General features: G+C 34.4%; 1 protein-coding gene across 1 annotated transcript; it reads left to right on the top strand.

Annotated features, from left to right (window-relative positions):
• Positions 1-3,914: 3,914 nt before the first annotated feature.
• On the top strand, positions 3,915-4,812 carry LOC307141269 (ADP-ribose glycohydrolase OARD1-like; the record flags this gene model as incomplete). The annotated part of the gene is made up of 4 exons (XM_079841328.1): positions 3,915-4,101; positions 4,187-4,245; positions 4,388-4,500; positions 4,710-4,812. The coding sequence occupies 4 exons, from the start codon at positions 3,915-3,917 to the stop codon at positions 4,810-4,812; spliced, it is 462 nt and encodes a 153-aa protein (XP_079697454.1).
• Positions 4,813-16,719: the final 11,907 nt, after the last annotated feature.

Here is a 16,719-nt window from a genome sequence, read left to right as displayed (position 1 = left end):
CGTGGACATGTTGGGTTTCCATGTTTTATGAAGACTTTCCATAGACATAATGATTTCCGTACTGTAATCTATCCCAATGCCCCTAAACACGGCCCCTCACAGAAAACTTTTTGCATTTTTACATTTTCAATAAATAAATCAATAAAAAAAATTATAGAATGTATAAGCTGATTTGCACATGGGGTTAATTTTGTTAATTTTGGGGAAAATGTGATGTATTACTACCATTATGGCCACATTTAGTCCCAACAACGTTAGGGGATACCTGAACCCCCCCCCCCCCCCCCCCCAGTTTTAGCTAAATATAATAATAAATATATAAATAATAATAATAAATAAATATGAAAATACCTTACATTTTTTCAGAGAGATGAAGAGGTAGTTCTTTATGAAATGATAAAAAGCAAATATTTTAACCTGTATCAAACTAAACAACAAGCACAAAGTTAGCAAACACCTTTCCAGAGGCAATGTTGTTCGTACTCATTTTATTTCAAAGCCTAATCTTAAAAGTTTAAATTAGATCTAAATTAAATATTTAAAGTTTTAATAAAATCGTTTCTTCTTAATCTTCCCAGAAGACTGATGTATAAAGATAGCATCTGATGCCCGATGATTTTTGCTTAAATCCATCATAAACCATCATTTTTTTGTTTTTTTGTACAACCCAGTGCATAATGTTAAATATTATTTCTACAAAGATTCAAGCCGGTCTTGAGTAATAACGCTTAACCATGTATGAACCCCATGCAATGAAACATGTTAACAAAGTTTGTCACAAATAAACAGAATTTGTTTCATTTAATTTGTTTTAAAAGATTATTAGTAAAAGAAGTTTAGACGTATTTTTAAGAAAATCCCCACACAATCATTAGTGATAGCTTCAGGGAAGGGTGATGGGGTGATTTGAAGACCAGCTGTTCCTCTGTGGTCAATGACACAGCAGAAGTAAAGTCTTGAGTGAATATTTCATTTTACTCGTTTTATGTCTAAGCATGATCTTACTTTAAATATTAACTGGTCATATTTTACACTACTATAATATTTGGCATTTTGTGGAAGCCATGATCTAGGATTGCATGTACAAGTTGTATATGATTTTACTTTTCTTGTGTCTCCCAAACTGGCCTTTATCATTGCGGAAACATACCCTTTACTGAAAATATACTATCGGTTATCTACTCAAAATACGGTGAATTTTACAAATGTAACCTTATGTTGATGAGACAGTTTGTCTGGTGACCAGAACAGACTTTGGAGAGAGCTGATGATTTGGAGAGAGCCCCAATGATTCTGCAGGGTGTTAAAGACCCTACAATGTTGTTGTTTTTTGTTTGTTTTTTGTCAACCTGGTGAATTTACACATGCGAGGTCTTCGGAAGTCGTGACTTCCAGGGTCAGTGGGTCTCTTGAGACTATTTGTTTTACCTTAAAACCAAAGATTTAGCTGTTGGTTTAATATTTTCAAAGTTTCAGGCGTGTTACAATCACAAGGATTCAGATGAAACCAAACAGAGTATGTTTCAACATGAGTTATACAATATTTGTACTCTAGTATCACACTTGCTATTTTTAATAGTCTTTACTAGTGCCTAATGCATTAGAATCCAGATAATATCAAGCTAAGTTGATTCAGCTGTTTATTACCGCTGTCTTTATTATCTTTGGCACAAATAAATAGATGTTGATTAAAGCTTACATCATTGCCCATTTCCCTACTGATAAAATCCAAACATGTTCTTTATAGGAATTATGTGTGTACAAAAACTCTCTGTAAATTCAAGAGGCCTAGAGTAAGAAAACAGTGACATTGTTTAAGAAAAGATGTCATAGTGCATAAAGAAAATCCAATTTATTGTGATAGGTATTTTTTCCCCCTTCCATAGTCTTAGTCATATTATCAATATCATTGATCGCATTTTATTTGTCGGACTGTATATGGTTTTAGGTGAAGATTCCGATCTTGTTGTTGTCAGTGCAAGTTCATGTAAATCATCACTTGTGTGATGAATTCACTTTAAGCATATTTTTAATTGTATGGCTAAACTTTTTTGTTTTCTTTTGACAAACCTACATTTCAAACGATTTACCTCCTGTGTTTCACAACCACGGGGAAAACATATTGTTTTGTAATACTCATTAAACCTAATCTTGGCAAATTTTTCTCACCTAGAACACAAAACTTGTACTGTTTTACACATTTTGACTATATTTTTGTAGGTATCGTGTCATTTTAGAGGATTTACTAAAAGATTAAATGCACCAGAATCACAATGTTTGTAAATGATACTCCACTAGATTGATCATATTTAGTCAGATCTCAGATGACGATTTTTTCCAAGCATAATCTTTATACAACAATTATCCGTGCACAATTTAATACAAATGTGTACGGTGGGTAATTATAATTAAAACATAATACAGAAATCATCTCTTCTGCTCTATCAACCCAGTATCACGCCAAGGCGTGTAATACACACGCTGGTCCTCTAGAGGATGCGTGTCAATGTCACGCTTTGCCTCCTCTAGGCGTGAAAATGACACGCATTTATAGTAAAAGTTTGCAAAGTAGATTTTTTTCCCCGCCAGTAGATGACAGTTTTACATTTTGCTTCTTTGTACAGTTTTTAGATGAAGACTTTGAGCATGGTCAAACAAAATACAACATAAGAAAATTAAACTATGATGTTCTTTCAGATCGTCTTTCTGGTCTATCTAGGAAGTGGTCACAAGCCAAGACACATTTCTGTTACATTTACAACTTTTGTGCTTAAAACACACCCGTCTATTACAGTTAGTTACAACATTTTACATTTGAGAATGATGTGGTGGTAACACTTTTTTTATAATATGCGAACTTCAATAAAAAGTAACCTTGATAAGTAGTCATTCTAAGTAAAAAGTTAGATGATTCAGGCTGTTTTATTTTCCCCACGCTCCAATACTATCTTTTAGGCATCTGCCTTTTAGGTTTGATCCATGAAACGGGAACAAAAACAACATTACAATGTGTCGTCATGGTTGTCTCAATAATTATTCAATAACCGGTAGAATTGTTTAACATCTCTTAATTTTTTTTTTTACAATTTTTAATATATGTTCAACTTAAATATTAGTTTTTAGTCATTTACAAAAGGTGTCACGCATGATATCTTGTATATAATTATGATATTGTTACATGTTCTGGGTTGTTGGTACCTGTAGGTGGTAAAACTTAGCAGTAAATGAAAGACGTGATTAGGTTGTTACTCAAGCGGTCCTCTGTGACGTCATTAAGGCAAACTCATTAACGGTATGCAGTGAAATAAATATAAACATACAAAACTTTATGGTAATGAATAGGCAAGAATGAATATCTTGACGTTATCAACATTTAGGGGTGCTGTACTCGTCCTCATGCGCTTATTATTATTTTTTGCTTAAAAAGTTTATTCGATTTTGTTCAAGTTTTTTCTGAAACAGTGTTTTACCGCTTTATTTTTTTAAACATCACCATTCTTCTTTGTGCGTAATTGTAATTATGTGCATGTTTGTTATCCCCTTTCCACTAAAACTACGTTTCCAACATTTAGCTGTAATGCTAGCGACCATTTGATGTTCTACACATCTCTTGGTTCGTATACAGCATTTGGTTGATTTAATCAGATGATACATTAAACCACCGTATTCATCATTTACATAAAACTACCTTAAATGTTTTTGGAGGGGGGAAGAAAACATTTTATTTTGATTGTGTAATACCATTCAAAGAACAGGGGTTAGATGCTGTGACATGATTAAAAGTGTGTTAAGGCTGGTGTTTTATGACTATTTAAGGCGTCATATTCTCTCTAACCACCTCGAAGCTACAGGCCCTACCCAATGAATTTGGTATTTAAAGAGGCTAGGAAACGGTCTACAAGTCTAGTGTTACAATGGCTACTCCTGAAACGCTCCCGTGCAGCGCAGGATGGCGGTTGCTCCACATGAGAGGAGATTTGTTCACCTGTCCGTCCACCGACGCCCTGGCGCACTGCATCAGTGAAGACTGCCGCATGGGAGCAGGGGTCGCTTTGCTCTTCAAGAAAAAGTTTACTGGAGTTGAGGAGCTGCTGGCTCAGGGTAAGTGTGATTTATCATTACACTAGATATAACACTCAAATCACACCCAGTTGATTCTCAGTTTTCTTTGTTGTATTCTGTTTAGAGAAGCAACCTGGGCAATGTGCAGTCCTTAAAAGATCTGGTCGTTTTGTGTATTACCTGGTAAGATGGCTTGTAGCGTTTATTTAAAATGTTCTGTTTTACTAAATCAATTACGATGAGGGTAGAGTTTTCTGGATTTTACAACTTTCTTTGTTTTGTTATCCAAAACTTACCTTGTCCTCCTTTTTCTTGCACTATATAGGTCACAAAGAAAAAGTACTACCAAAAACCCACCTATGACATTCTCAGAAAGAGCCTTGTGTCTATGAGGGAACACTGCTTGGCCAATGGCGTTAACAGTATATCCATGCCTCGGTGAACTGACAGGTTTAATAATAGCCGCATTTTGATTTTGAATATGATTCTACCTAAATAACTGTAAACAATGAAAAATTATTTTGCTTTATAATTGCATTTTTAAATACTAATTTTGGAAAGAATTAGCGTAACTTGTTATTTTAAATAGGTTTTTTATTGTTCTGCTGAATAGACTACAATAACCGATGTCATTTTTCTCTTGCTAGGATTGGCTGTGGTCTGGATAAACTGAAATGGGAAAATGTGTCTCCCATTATTACAGAAGTCTTCCAGGACACAAACATCTCCATCACTGTGTACACAATCTAGACCACAGCAGGTCTGAAACTCACATTATTTCTTAACCGTTCTTAAAGAATGGTCAACATGCGTTCTGGTAACATAGGAACATACGTTCTGGTAAATTGTAATATACAATTGTTACAAACTACAAATGTCCTGCACTCAGTTTCCCATGATCCTCCCTGTCCTACAACTGAACTCACTTCGTCATCCTCTCTCCCGCATCCCCGGGTTCCCTGCACTCCCATTATATTGGACTCACTTCCCTGTACTCCTTGTCTATTCTTATTGATATGTTTACTATGGTTGGTATGTTATCCCCTCGCTGAATAAACCCGTCTATTGTTGGAAGTCCGATTCTGATTCATCCATGCTGCACCGCACCAACCATAACAACTATGAATTTGTTTAACTGTGATTGGATACAATTTCACTCGCCTCTAAAAATCTGTTACCAGGCAACATAATGGCTTATACAGATTGTAGAATATTGTTTAAAAGTGTTTGTATAATTTGGAAAAATATTTAAATTATTATCGATGTGTTACATACCATATGTACATTGCGTTTTAATATTACTTGAGCCACATTACTATGACAACGTCAATAAAAGTATTAAACTGAACATCTTATCATTATCTTATAGTATATACGTGACCTTAAAATCTGAACAAAAATAAAATTCCATCCATCTACTTTTTAAATACATGTTATGAAATCTAATCCACAATTGCATGTTTTTTTTTTTTTTTTTTTTCCATTTCATCCAATCTATAGTCACATTTTCCAAAACTCTAATTACAATTTGCACAACATCGTTCTGTTGTTACCAATACAACACAATCCAGGTTGTTTTGACACAATATACAGTCAGTTAACACGATTCTAAAACTGCTTACATTTTCTTTTCATTCGAGCTTACCCAATACCAAAATCATATTTTTTTTTTGGTCATATTTACAAATGATTAAACACAGTAAGTCACAAATGACGACCTAATGCTCCAATTTTCAAATATAGTATAAGGCCTCTACTTCTGAAACAACAGCAGCTCAAACGTATTTAAAGATATATAAAACAAAGACTGAAACAACTGATAAGCATTTTAAGTAGCAGATCTCTGAAATATTTTATCTTGTTAAAATAGTGTTAGAATCATTTAAGATGATTATTTTATTATTATTACAGTTTTTCAATTGTTAACACACTAAAATTGTGAAATGGTGGTCCAGTGGGTTAAACCATGGAACTGATATGCAGAAGGTTGCTGGTTCGATCCCAGCGGTCACCACCAGTGTGTCCTTGAGCAAGGCAATTTATTTCATGTTGCTCAAGGGGGATTGTCCCTGTAATAAGGGCACTGTAAGTCGCTTTGGATAAAAGCGTCTGCCAAATGCATAAATATAAATAAAATGACATGCACGGCACAATTATTTAAACTGACACTCAATGAGTAAAACCTCACCCCTGATCTGCACAACTATAATCACATTCTCAGCCTCACAGTTTTTGCATAACACTACACACAGTGTTTTGCAAAACCCTAAACACTCAACATTAGACACCGAAATCTAACCTGATGTCACTTCTTTGCCATTCCAAGGCACTGTTTTCCAAAATATCACCCCCTATAAACCAATTGATCAAACATCAGGCATGTAGACACTTAGGTGCTTAATTGTAAACTCAACAATCAGGGGTAAGCACTATAAAAGGGCAACAGGTTAGTTACCAAAATAGAAGGTAACGTCGTAGTAAGAGGAAGAGTGAGGATAAGAGGGGGAGCCCGTGTAGGACGAGGGGTAGAGAGGGTAAGAGGGGTATAGTGAATAGGAAGAGGTAGACGTGGGATTTGGACAAAGAAGACTGGGGACCAAATTTATCAGATGCGATTCGGGCAACCTTGGTTGACCATGAGTTCTGAGTACCCATGGGTTGACATTGAGAGAGTTAAAATGCATGAATGAATTGAATGATTTTACAATGTGGAGAGAAATAAATATTTTCATCAATATGCAGTACTGGTCTTATGTGTACTGTTTGTTCAATATATTCATATACTTTACTTTAACAAAACTCTCTGAAAATCAAACCCAAATTATATCATTAGAAAATTAGAAATGGTACAGTTGTTTAAGATTGAGAACAGCAGAGTATAAATGAATCAAACAGAATCAGATTGTATGAACCATGTGTGTGTGTGCCATACGGTGTCAAAATTGGGTTTTGTTAAATTATTGTAAAATTTGAAAGAAGGATTTCATTTTTCAAAAGAACTGAGGTGTTCTGCTACTTGTGTGTGCGGATGTGTGAATTGTGTGTAGTGTTTTGACAAGTCTTGTTTTTAAAATTGTGCTCATGCAATCGTAAAAATCCGTATTTACCTCCTAAAGAATCAGGGTTGCAAGCGGTGTAATAGTGTTTGTAACTATCTCAGACATGCTCATGAAATAATAACAAGTGATTGCACCTTTTATTTTTCAAGAAACTGTTTCTGGCCCTTGATGGACTTAAGCGTTCTCCTAAAGTATGTTCTTTGAAAAACAAGCTGCTTTTGTGTACTGCGGATGTTCATAGGCATGTATCTGCCTTGTTGACCTGCTTTTTTTTTTTTTTTTTTTTTTTTTTTTTTTTGCGACTGGAGAAAACTTGTACCCTGTGACATCCAAAAGGTTCATTGTGTGCAACTTTTACGTATACATTTGCGCATCTCTTATGCTGTATTAAAACAACATAGTTAAACATGATGGATACCATCATTTTATAACTGTTTTGAAAAATATGTTTACATTCACAAATTTCTTACAAATTTATTTTTGTTAGATTAAAAGGTTTTTCAAATGTTTTGATACTGAGATTACGCTATCTATGCATAGAGCTGCTAATTTTAGAGTTGTAATATGTGTTTAATATGTCAATGGACGTGGATGTTTATCATTGCTCAAGTTAAACCTTTAAAGTGATTATAAGCATTATAGGTTTCTGTAAGTGCTTGTTATTTCTTCTTAATGAGAATTAACTGCACATTGTCACAGTATTATTTTGTCACATTATAAGAGTAACATTTAATTCAATTTAACATAATTACCAGCACTGTAAGTAAAATGTATACGAGTAAATTCTTTTGTGTAATTATATTAATTACATCAGATTTGTAAGTAAAAATTACTCTATATAATTTAACAGGCCAAGTTTATTTGTCCACTTTGTTAATTTTACCTCACATAGTTAAGTAGATTTACTTAATATCCATATGTGTAAAATGTACATAATTGTTTTGCAAGTTTATGCACAAATATTTTGGGAGAAAATCTAATCTAAACCATTTTTCATTGTTTTGAAAATATATAAAACAAAGACTGAAACACCTTATTTTAAGTAGCAGATCTTTAAAATATTTTATCTTGTAAAACAGCGTTAAAAATCATTGTTGAAGTTATTTCCATTACTTCCATTAAAATAGGGCTCTATTGCTTTAAATATTCAAGTACTTTAAAATAAAAATCTAGTGTAATTTATAAAAAATTGCTTAACTTATTCTGATTAGTTAAAGCAATGTAAAAACATATGCTGTCATAACTTATTGATCATATAAGTTTTACAGTGTACAGTGGAGTGGAGGGAGAGGAGTAGATGGAGGAGAGGAGTATTAGGATCAGGGTGGAAGGAGAGGTAGAGGAGAGAAGGAAAAATATGTACATTGTTGGCAACATACTATCTAAAAGTGAACGATTCAAAACTAAATAGGACACATTCAACAAAATTGTAGAATGGCTTACCGTAAAAGAAACTATATATATATATAGCAATGGAATGCATATTGTCTGCAGGTAGAAACTTGACAGTAATGCAGGTTTCATAATAATACCATCAATTGTTAGTATTTGTCATTGTGCACTATGTTCATGTTGGATAGAAATTAGTTATAGAGTTTGATACAATGATTCAATTTTGAATCGGGTTTGCTCTGTTTTGATTACATTAGTTATATTTTGAAAGGTAGATTTTGTATTTAACAAAATATGTTTTTGGGACAGAAGTTTAACTATGATGTAGGTGTGTTGCAGCGTTAAGAGTTTAGAAAAAGTACTTTAAGTATTGGTACTTGTTAGCGGTTTTAAAAAGAGTGTAGTTTTACTTAGCTTTTATGACTTCCTGACGACAACCCCCATACACCTCACAACAGGGGGGTAAGGGAAGTTCCCAAAATGGCAGTCCTGATAAACTCTACACACAGTGCTCAGTTATCGCAAGCAATCTGGGTTCCTAACCGAAGGGGTCTAGCTCTACTAGCCTAGGTTTGACGATTACATCAGTACAGATTTCTGTGCTACTGCCACGTCAAAAGTTGAAGGAAGATTGTTTGGCTGTTATATTGACCTCCAAAGTCAACATTCCTGTTTGTCCGAGCCTGTCAAATAGCTCGCTTCTTCTACTCGCATTTTGAGTGATCAGACCCAAACTTCAGAATGCTAACCCACAAGGCCTGGACAATTGTGGACAAAGGACTCACCGGAGATTCCAGGAACTATTAGAATCTGTTAATTAGGATTCTGAAGAAGACGTCTTCAACGCTGTGGATTTCTGAAATGCTACGCAAAAGCTGATGGGGAGCGACTGCTCGTTGGGTTCTGGCGATGCCGTGGGGAATGCACCGTGGGGAAGGAGTGTCATGTTAAAGCCATGTTAGGCGGCATGTTTAAAGATAATTTTAGAGGTCAGATGGTTGACCAAACGTGTAACAAATCTCAAAAATGAAATGGATGGCATAAGAGACCTGACAAATTCATTGCCTGATGTGACAAGCTTGTTTAAGAGCAAAGAACCTATCTGTGTAATCCTCAGAAAGGTTCTGGATGTGATGGCCGATTGTAGCGATGAGTTAGGAGTTACCGAAGTACTCTGTATGTGTACATATGTATCAGATCTATGTGTATCACTGGTGTCAAAAAAATGAGAAAACTGACATTATTGAAATGGTTGAAACGCTGGTCAACTACATACTAGAGAAAAACATGATAGTCTGCAGAGATTTTCTTTTCTGGCTAGATCATCTGTAATCATCATTATTAATGTTTTACTTGTATGTATGTAATGCCATTCTATCATTTTCTTCAATACTTCAATTAATGTTCGTATATTCAACAATACACTGTTGAAATAAAATGCTGAATCACTTAATTTGATGCCATGATTGTGTCTGACCATTCTATACACCCAAACATACATTTAAGGTAGTTTTATGTAAATGATGAATACGGTGGTTTAATGTATCATCTGATTAAATCAACCAAATGCTGTATACGAACCAAGAGATGTGTAGAACATCAAATGGTCGCTAGCATTACAGCTAAATGTTGGAAACGTAGTTTTAGTGGAAAGGGGATAACAAACATGCACATAATTACAATTACGCACAAAGAAGAATGGTGATGTTTAAAAAAATAAAGCGGTAAAACACTGTTTCAGAAAAAACTTGAACAAAATCGAATAAACTTTTTAAGCAAAAAATAATAATAAGCGCATGAGGACGAGTACAGCACCCCTAAATGTTGATAACGTCAAGATATTCATTCTTGCCTATTCATTACCATAAAGTTTTGTATGTTTATATTTATTTCACTGCATACCGTTAATGAGTTTGCCTTAATGACGTCACAGAGGACCGCTTGAGTAACAACCTAATCACGTCTTTCATTTACTGCTAAGTTTTACCACCTACAGGTACCAACAACCCAGAACATGTAACAATATCATAATTATATACAAGATATCATGCGTGACACCTTTTGTAAATGACTAAAAACTAATATTTAAGTTGAACATATATTAAAAATTGTAAAAAAAAAAATTAAGAGATGTTAAACAATTCTACCGGTTATTGAATAATTATTGAGACAACCATGACGACACATTGTAATGTTGTTTTTGTTCCCGTTTCATGGATCAAACCTAAAAGGCAGATGCCTAAAAGATAGTATTGGAGCGTGGGGAAAATAAAACAGCCTGAATCATCTAACTTTTTACTTAGAATGACTACTTATCAAGGTTACTTTTTATTGAAGTTCGCATATTATAAAAAAAGTGTTACCACCACATCATTCTCAAATGTAAAATGTTGTAACTAACTGTAATAGACGGGTGTGTTTTAAGCACAAAAGTTGTAAATGTAACAGAAATGTGTCTTGGCTTGTGACCACTTCCTAGATAGACCAGAAAGACGATCTGAAAGAACATCATAGTTTAATTTTCTTATGTTGTATTTTGTTTGACCATGCTCAAAGTCTTCATCTAAAAACTGTACAAAGAAGCAAAATGTAAAACTGTCATCTACTGGCGGGGAAAAAAATCTACTTTGCAAACTTTTACTATAAATGCGTGTCATTTTCACGCCTAGAGGAGGCAAAGCGTGACATTGACACGCATCCTCTAGAGGACCAGCGTGTGTATTACACGCCTTGGCGTGATACTGGGTTGATAGAGCAGAAGAGATGATTTCTGTATTATGTTTTAATTATAATTACCCACCGTACACATTTGTATTAAATTGTGCACGGATAATTGTTGTATAAAGATTATGCTTGGAAAAAATCGTCATCTGAGATCTGACTAAATATGATCAATCTAGTGGAGTATCATTTACAAACATTGTGATTCTGGTGCATTTAATCTTTTAGTAAATCCTCTAAAATGACACGATACCTACAAAAATATAGTCAAAATGTGTAAAACAGTACAAGTTTTGTGTTCTAGGTGAGAAAAATTTGCCAAGATTAGGTTTAATGAGTATTACAAAACAATATGTTTTCCCCGTGGTTGTGAAACACAGGAGGTAAATCGTTTGAAATGTAGGTTTGTCAAAAGAAAACAAAAAAGTTTAGCCATACAATTAAAAATATGCTTAAAGTGAATTCATCACACAAGTGATGATTTACATGAACTTGCACTGACAACAACAAGATCGGAATCTTCACCTAAAACCATATACAGTCCGACAAATAAAATGCGATCAATGATATTGATAATATGACTAAGACTATGGAAGGGGGAAAAAATACCTATCACAATAAATTGGATTTTCTTTATGCACTATGACATCTTTTCTTAAACAATGTCACTGTTTTCTTACTCTAGGCCTCTTGAATTTACAGAGAGTTTTTGTACACACATAATTCCTATAAAGAACATGTTTGGATTTTATCAGTAGGGAAATGGGCAATGATGTAAGCTTTAATCAACATCTATTTATTTGTGCCAAAGATAATAAAGACAGCGGTAATAAACAGCTGAATCAACTTAGCTTGATATTATCTGGATTCTAATGCATTAGGCACTAGTAAAGACTATTAAAAATAGCAAGTGTGATACTAGAGTACAAATATTGTATAACTCATGTTGAAACATACTCTGTTTGGTTTCATCTGAATCCTTGTGATTGTAACACGCCTGAAACTTTGAAAATATTAAACCAACAGCTAAATCTTTGGTTTTAAGGTAAAACAAATAGTCTCAAGAGACCCACTGACCCTGGAAGTCACGACTTCCGAAGACCTCGCATGTGTAAATTCACCAGGTTGACAAAAAACAAACAAAAAACAACAACATTGTAGGGTCTTTAACACCCTGCAGAATCATTGGGGCTCTCTCCAAATCATCAGCTCTCTCCAAAGTCTGTTCTGGTCACCAGACAAACTGTCTCATCAACATAAGGTTACATTTGTAAAATTCACCGTATTTTGAGTAGATAACCGATAGTATATTTTCAGTAAAGGGTATGTTTCCGCAATGATAAAGGCCAGTTTGGGAGACACAAGAAAAGTAAAATCATATACAACTTGTACATGCAATCCTAGATCATGGCTTCCACAAAATGCCAAATATTATAGTAGTGTAAAATATGACCAGTTAATATTTAAAGTAAGATCATGCTTAGACATAAAACGAGTAAAATGAAATATTCACTCAAGACTTTACTTCTGCTGTGTCATTGACCACAGAGGAACAGCTGGTCTTCAAATCACCCCATCACCCTTCCCTGAAGCTATCACTAATGATTGTGTGGGGATTTTCTTAAAAATACGTCTAAACTTCTTTTACTAATAATCTTTTAAAACAAATTAAATGAAACAAATTCTGTTTATTTGTGACAAACTTTGTTAACATGTTTCATTGCATGGGGTTCATACATGGTTAAGCGTTATTACTCAAGACCGGCTTGAATCTTTGTAGAAATAATATTTAACATTATGCACTGGGTTGTACAAAAAAACAAAAAAATGATGGTTTATGATGGATTTAAGCAAAAATCATCGGGCATCAGATGCTATCTTTATACATCAGTCTTCTGGGAAGATTAAGAAGAAACGATTTTATTAAAACTTTAAATATTTAATTTAGATCTAATTTAAACTTTTAAGATTAGGCTTTGAAATAAAATGAGTACGAACAACATTGCCTCTGGAAAGGTGTTTGCTAACTTTGTGCTTGTTGTTTAGTTTGATACAGGTTAAAATATTTGCTTTTTATCATTTCATAAAGAACTACCTCTTCATCTCTCTGAAAAAATGTAAGGTATTTTCATATTTATTTATTATTATTATTTATATATTTATTATTATATTTAGCTAAAACTGGGGGGGGGGGGGGGGGGGTTCAGGTATCCCCTAACGTTGTTGGGACTAAATGTGGCCATAATGGTAGTAATACATCACATTTTCCCCAAAATTAACAAAATTAACCCCATGTGCAAATCAGCTTATACATTCTATAATTTTTTTTATTGATTTATTTATTGAAAATGTAAAAATGCAAAAAGTTTTCTGTGAGGGGCCGTGTTTAGGGGCATTGGGATAGATTACAGTACGGAAATCATTATGTCTATGGAAAGTCTTCATAAAACATGGAAACCCAACATGTCCACGTTTGCTGCCCCAATGCTGACTGTCTCACATTTCAGCAGGGTTTTACACCCCTGGATGCGTGAGAAAGAGAGACAGTGAGAGAGATTTTATATAGTGCGTTTTTTGATATTGAGGTGGGATACGGGTAAAGTTAGCGACAGGTGTGGTGGTATGGGTATGTTTAAGGGTATTTTACAGTTGACCTGTAAAACATCTGAGCCGTGCGGGACCATATTTTACGCCGAACTGTCACAATCAGGACGACTCCCTGCGGAAGAGCGGCTATCGAAAAAGATTGTAATTGGAAAAAATAAAGACCGTGCCTGTTACACACAGACACACGCACATACATAGATGCGCGCGTCCCTGTTTTTGAGAGGCGCGCTCAAGGTGAACGCTGCTGTGTGTGAATAGAAGGCAGAGGGGCCGTGAGATGATTTTTTGTTTTATACATTCATAACCTGTTTTATTTTTTCTTTAACTCTTTAATAAACATGTAAGCTGATTTTTTATTTTGTTTCATACATTTCCCTGTATGTTTTATTTTTTATTTCATTGTTTAAACATTTAACTGATTGCATTTGTAAGGCTTATATTGTTTTAAAAGAACAGATGTTTGTGGGATGCGCGGGGAATTTTCTGATAACAGCGACTTCAAAAGATAAAACCTTCTGTCAATAACATGATTTATTATACCGCATTCAAAAACAAAAAACCAACTGTCAAATTCATCAAAACAAAAAAACCTAATGTCAAAAAAACCTAATGTCAAAAAACCAACTGTCAAAGTCATCAAAGACATCAAAACCAACTGTCAAAGTCATCAAAACCTAATGTCAATCATATGATTTATTATGACAATAGGTCAAAAACCAACTGTCAAAAACATCAAAACCTAATGTCAATCACATGATTTATTAAACAGGAAGTCCCGCCTATACAGGAAGTCCCTCCTACACCGGATGCCCCGCCTATACAGGAAGTCCCTCCTACACCGGAAGTCCCGCCTACACCGGAAGTCCCGCCCCCTATACCGGAAGTCCCGCCCACCTGTCAATCAATCAAATTTTGACATTTGGTGTAGTATATTAACTACTCAGCATGTTTATTGCTTGGAAGTTCCATCCGGTTTAGCTGCGGTGTTATTTATGTCTGGCACAAGTCGGTGGGCGGGGCTACAGTTTCTGTTGAGGCGGTGTTTCACCACACTCTGACGTCACAGCCTAGCACATTCTGAGATCTCTCGTTTGCTGGGCCTGGTGTCAATAAAAGCTTTTCTTTGACTAACAAGGAAGTTTTCAGCTCTGAAACTTACAGGATATTCTTTTATTACCATGCCCTTTTATATATCAAAAGCTCAAGGGAAAGTTGATTTCTCAATTCATGACCCCTTTAAGGTGATGTGGTTACATTGTACCTACTCAGATAAGTACTGAGTAATATTAATAAACTACATGTACTTACTATAGTTACGGACATGGGCGTCACTAGGCCCTTTTAAGGGGGGCTTCTGTCCAGCCCCCTTAAAAAAATGTGTGATTAACCTTTCAAATGAAACTGGCGGGAGGCTTCGGCTTCGTCCCATCTTTTAATTTGCATTAATCAGCATGTTCTTCAATCCGCAGCGGTGTCGAACAGAGCGCACGTCAGAAGCAGAGGTGTGTGCGATGATCTGAGCCTCATTGGTCTGTCACCGCTCGTCAATGTCAAAATATTTGAGAAAACCAATCAAATCAGAGTAGGCGGGCTTTATGCTCACACAGAAGCTGCTGAGGCTGAGCGCAAATTTTAGCAGCGCGACTCGACGTCAAGTGCGAGATATATAGCTTAACTAACCATTTCATATTTGACAGCTGCTTCTTGAAGTCAGAAATGTTAAACAAATGACAAAAATACGCAAATTAATACACTTTTGTCTAATTTCGTCATTTTGATTTGAAATAGGCCTATGTAATGTAATTTATAATATAATTAACAAACAAGAAATATTAACAAAGTAATATTAGAAATAAATGTGTGCATATTGTAAATTAATAATTCCATTTGTAGCTCTCAGTAAATAAAAAAACTCAACTTTTTTCAGCTTGTATTGGGCATAAGATAAGTAATGAATGTGTGCATATTGTGAATTGATTTAATACATTTAGTTACCTAGCTTTCCTGTTAGCCTTCAGTAAATTAACACATCTACAAAAATGATTCATAAAACATATAAATATCAGTTAAACATATGTTTACTTTCTTCACTGACAAAAATGGAAAAACTGTCAGTCATATCTGCCCACTGACATGGTTTTCAAGCTATTGTTATCTTGAAACATATGTAGATCATAGAAATCAACATTTTCTCGAGGGGCCATGCCCCCCGAACCTCACATTTGGGATCTCAGTGATTATAAACCTGCCTACATTGTATGATTAAGGGATGTACAATATGGTCATGCAGAATAAGGCATTCATATTTGCTTTATAAGTATAAGTAATAATAAACAGCCAATATCCTAATATGCATACTAATAAGCTACTAGTTAATAGTGAGAATTGGACCCTAAACTAAAGTGTTACCATTTTTTTTTTCATACCCTCACTGGGGGCTAAGCCCCCCTAAAATGAAAATCCTAGAATTGCCCCTGGTTACGGATATGGTTTGTTTTAGGGTTAGTTACTTGTAATTATGCATAATTTACTGTTATTACTATAGTAATTACATGTATTAACGTGTAAGTATGACACATTAGATTAAAGAAATCTTTTCTAATAATGTAAATGTCTTTACTGCAACATCTGATTAATTTAATGAGTATAACAAGGTTTCATTTGTTAACATGAACTAACAATGAACAATACTTTGAGCATTTATTAATATTAATCAATGGTAATTTCAACATTTATTAATACATATTTAAAATTAAGTTGTATTTGTTAACATTAATTAATACACTGTGAACTAACTTGAACAATTATATTTTTTTACAAACATTATTGTTTAAAGATTAATAAACACTTAAAAATATATATATCTGCCATGAATATA

Source organism: Gobio gobio (assembly GCF_949357685.1).
Source record: "Gobio gobio genome assembly, chromosome: 17".
Lineage (NCBI taxonomy): Eukaryota > Metazoa > Chordata > Actinopteri > Cypriniformes > Gobionidae > Gobio > Gobio gobio.
This window is presented reverse-complemented; position numbering and strand designations above follow the sequence as displayed.